At 34.2% G+C, this 3,954-nt stretch overlaps 1 protein-coding gene across 1 annotated transcript; it reads right to left on the minus strand.

Moving 5' to 3' along the window:
• Nucleotides 1–968: 968 nt before the first annotated feature.
• On the minus strand, nt 969–3,861 carry LOC117100280 (protein C3orf33-like). The gene is made up of 5 exons (XM_033239933.1): nt 3,708–3,861; nt 2,766–2,825; nt 2,547–2,688; nt 2,109–2,263; nt 969–1,450 (listed from the first exon to the last, which is right to left on the minus strand). Exons 1-5 carry the CDS (start codon nt 3,783–3,785, stop codon nt 1,187–1,189), a joined length of 699 nt encoding a protein of 232 aa, XP_033095824.1. The 5' UTR covers nt 3,786–3,861; the 3' UTR covers nt 969–1,186.
• Between the last annotated feature and the right edge of the window lie 93 nt (nt 3,862–3,954).

The raw sequence follows: 3,954 nt of genomic DNA on the forward strand, positions 1-3,954 counted from the left end.
TATATATATTTCCTGAATAAAATTTTGTGTCCTACACATGGGTATAGCTCAGCATTTGTATGAAAAATAATTACAGTACCCAAATAGGAACATGTTCTTCTTTCACCTCTTAATTTTATCTATACTTTTATATATTTACCTTTCATTATGTCACGATTATATATATACATAATTTTTTATGGCCTACATTTATTTCTTTAATTCAATTCTTAGTATACTTTTAATCAATTATTTTTAATCGCCCCTTCATTTTTCTTGGTTTCAATCATAGCCCTACGTTTCGCCATTCTATTACCATTAGCTAATCCCATAACGATCGTTATGCTTTCCCACGGTCCACCACTTGATCAATCATTGTTCTGCCTTATTGTTTTAAATTTGTACATATATCATTAAGCCTTTATAGTTTGCCGACTATTACCATTTAACTCTCTAAGAATGTTCATTCTATGTCAAGCGTTGACAAACTACAGGAGTACAGTAGCCGAAACCTTCGCATCAATAAATTTTTGTGTTTCTAAGGTCAACATCTTTGAGTTTCATTGCCGTTGCACTGTCAAAAATACTTTTTTGAAATAGCGATCCTTGATAAATTACTGGTTTCATCCCTGACAGGGCCTACATCATATTACATTATTAATTATAATGACCAGTGGCGGATCCAGGACTTTGAAATAGAGGGTCCCAGGGAGAGGGTTTCACAGATAGACCACCTCAATGACCCTCACCATGGTTGGGGCCGAGGTATGAAAATGTATGATTATGACATCTCTAGATAGCCAGAAATGGTTATACTTATAATTATTGATAAAAGTTGATTATAATTTTCCATTTTTCTCCATTTTTTTCATATTAAGAAAAAAAATCAGTGGGGTGGGAAAACCGGTTCCCCCCACCCCCGCCCAACTTGATGACATCAGCACTTTGGAGACTAACTATAAATTTATTAGCTCAAATAGTCCCAAAAGTGTTTTATAGCAGACTAACATGTCTACACCTTTTATTCATCATGATTATTAATTATGAATATGTTAATACTTTTATGTATTTTATTTTCTTTTCTAAGTTGACAAAATGATACCAACAAAATTTTACTTGAGGAAGATTATAAAAACAACCTATAACTTTTTTAAGATAACCCAGCAAATACAGTATAATGTTTTACTTGGCAATAATTTAGATAACATTAAACTTTTCTTGATGTTGCTTTTCTTATAAAACTGATGATTCTATACAGTGGCTGATTATGGAACCAATTTGTAAATCTCTCTCTTCTTGATGGCTGTACCCACATTCCTTTTTTCTTTCTTTCTGCATACAACTCAGCTTGTAAAAGTCTCTGTGTAAGCTTTATTGTGAATTTATTACCAGTGCGATCGATGACTGGTACTACCTTTCCATAACCATGAAACAGAATCTCTTCATTTAGGTTCCATATCTTGAACATTGACTGAAAAAATTAATAATTATATTATAAATATATTTTGGTTTCAGACATACATACAAAATGTACTTTTACTTTATTTATTTAGGCGCATGGGCCACAAACTGCTAAAACTGTAGTGGAATTATTCTATCTCTTCGTCCAAGGTTCGGTTGGTAGAACCAGGGAACAGTTCACAATTCTTGGATAAGGACCTAAAATGGAGGTCCAGTGTACCAACACATCTGGCTCGTGTGCACTTTAAAGAACCCGTTCCATCTTTTGGAAGAGTAAGGGGTTACCCCGATGCCATGATTCACTTGAGTCCCTGTCGTTGTGGAATAATGAGTTATGGGTTACAGTATTCTCCTACTGTTACCTTTATAAGCAGCAATCCATTTCACAAGACAAACATATACACATGATGCTCTAAATAAATTTTTAATCTCATTATGAGTCTGACAGGGTTGTGTTGGTTTTGGTCCATGGGATTGAAAGGCAAGTATCATAGGTCCCACAGCCCTCAGATCATAGGCACACACCCAGCTGTCAGACCAGGGAAAACAAAATCTGGATCCACTGCCACAGTCCTCCTAAAGATACATTGTGTCTTGAGCTAATGAGCTTGATCAATAATCTCAAGATTATTCACAAGAAGAATATCTAAAATAAACTACAGTATCACCTTTCTCAGAGATATGATGCAGTCAATTCCATCCTGACCTTTCACCTGGATTAACCTAAACCAAACTTGTTTATTAAGAGAATGCTCTTCTAAGAATTGAGCACCCTCTCTGGTGTACTCAACACCAGCTAGATGAAGCTTCAGAGGTTTTGGAACTGAAAAAGAAAAGATAGCTTTGTCAATTTAATACCATCAAAAATAATTGTATTTGATGAGGGAGTTGTTAAGTAACAACTCCCTGATTTGATGAATATCAGGAAAACAAAATTGTTTATTCAAAAGTAAGACTAAAATATTTTTTTATGTCACTCGGTGAACATAATACTCACATCACTGGCTAGTGACTCAGTCTGTTGAGGAAGTCCACAAAATAAAAGACTAAATTTCAGAAATAATGAGCGTATCAACATTATTAAAAAGAGTAATGATTATATTCACCTGTTGACCTTTTTATGGATATGATTGGTTTGTGTTCAACCAATAGATGATCATCATGAACTGACCTCACTTGACCTCTTAGTTTAAAATGCTTCTGAATGAACTCATCAGGAATTTGAGAAAAACATGTAAAACGCTTGTGCTGTTTAAATAAAACAAAATATTTTATTACTTAAATTCATGATTTTAAGAAAATTAGAATGGTCACACAGTACTTACTATTCTTATGCTGTACAGTATGAAACATAATCCAATTCCTCCGCACAAACTGATTGCATTCTGAAACACAATAACAAAATACTGTAATATATGGAAAGGTAAAGTTTCGAAACCTGAAGCAGGAGTCTTCTTTTGAACTGTACAATATGGCCTGCACTGGGAATATATTGCAAATATAAACCTAGAAATACACATCCACAAAATTTAGCCAAATTAATACTACATTTTCATTTGCTGGATCCCCTAACTGGTACTTTATTGAGAAGATAGTTTGCCATGACATTTGATGGGTCTTATAAGCTTTTCATCGACCCATTATTATCAAGCAATTAGTTACGATACTACGCCTATTTTCCTCTAGCAATTTTCCATACAAATCTGAGTTAACTTTCGTTCCCAAAATAAAATACTTTACAGTGTTCTTAAAATTATTTTTACATTGAAGCAACAGCATAACATCTCATTCAGAATCAACCTGCATGAATCATCATCACACAAAACCGAAAATGTGAGAGCGATAAATTTTCTAGTTTTCCCAGCTTGATGTTTAATTATTTAATATTATAGTATTATATTAGACCATAGGAAAGACTTAGAACTAAAAAAACAAAATATTTTTGTAGGTATTAATAAATTACTGCATCTAAAAAATTCATCGTCTCTGAACCTCTCTATCTGCAGCTGTGAACTGAAATGGCCGCTGAATGAACCAGGCTACTACTACTACTACTACACTCTAGGCCTATCCCAGCCCAGGGTTTCGTTCAGTTATTCGGCCTAGAGAGTTGATTATAACAACTCCCTGCCCTGTTCTCCGCCGAAAGATAACATCGCAGACCTAGCTTAGTCTTCTTTCTACTTATTACATACTTTTCTGCGCATTCATTTGGAAAAGCGCGGTCGTAATAAATATGTATCAAAGAGTGTAAAAAGTATTCTCACGTTTATATTTCTAATATTTTTGTCAATAAAACGTGACACCTTATTGAGTAAATCGTTGCCATCACTATCCTCATCCATCCCTTTATATCATCAGGCCATGCGCCAGCAGCGATGTAGTGTACTGATATTTATTTTGGTAGTGTGATTCCAGTCGTTTACTGGCATGTACACAAGAAAAAATGCAGACCATCAGCATGACAAATTTAGAGAGACACTTGGTCTGACGTCTATACTTATAAATATTCAT

The sequence above is a fragment of the Anneissia japonica genome, unplaced genomic scaffold (assembly GCF_011630105.1).
Source record: "Anneissia japonica isolate Jap-2015-1 unplaced genomic scaffold, ASM1163010v1 scaffold4446_len648930_cov198, whole genome shotgun sequence".
Classification (NCBI taxonomy): Eukaryota; Metazoa; Echinodermata; class Crinoidea; order Comatulida; family Comatulidae; genus Anneissia; species Anneissia japonica.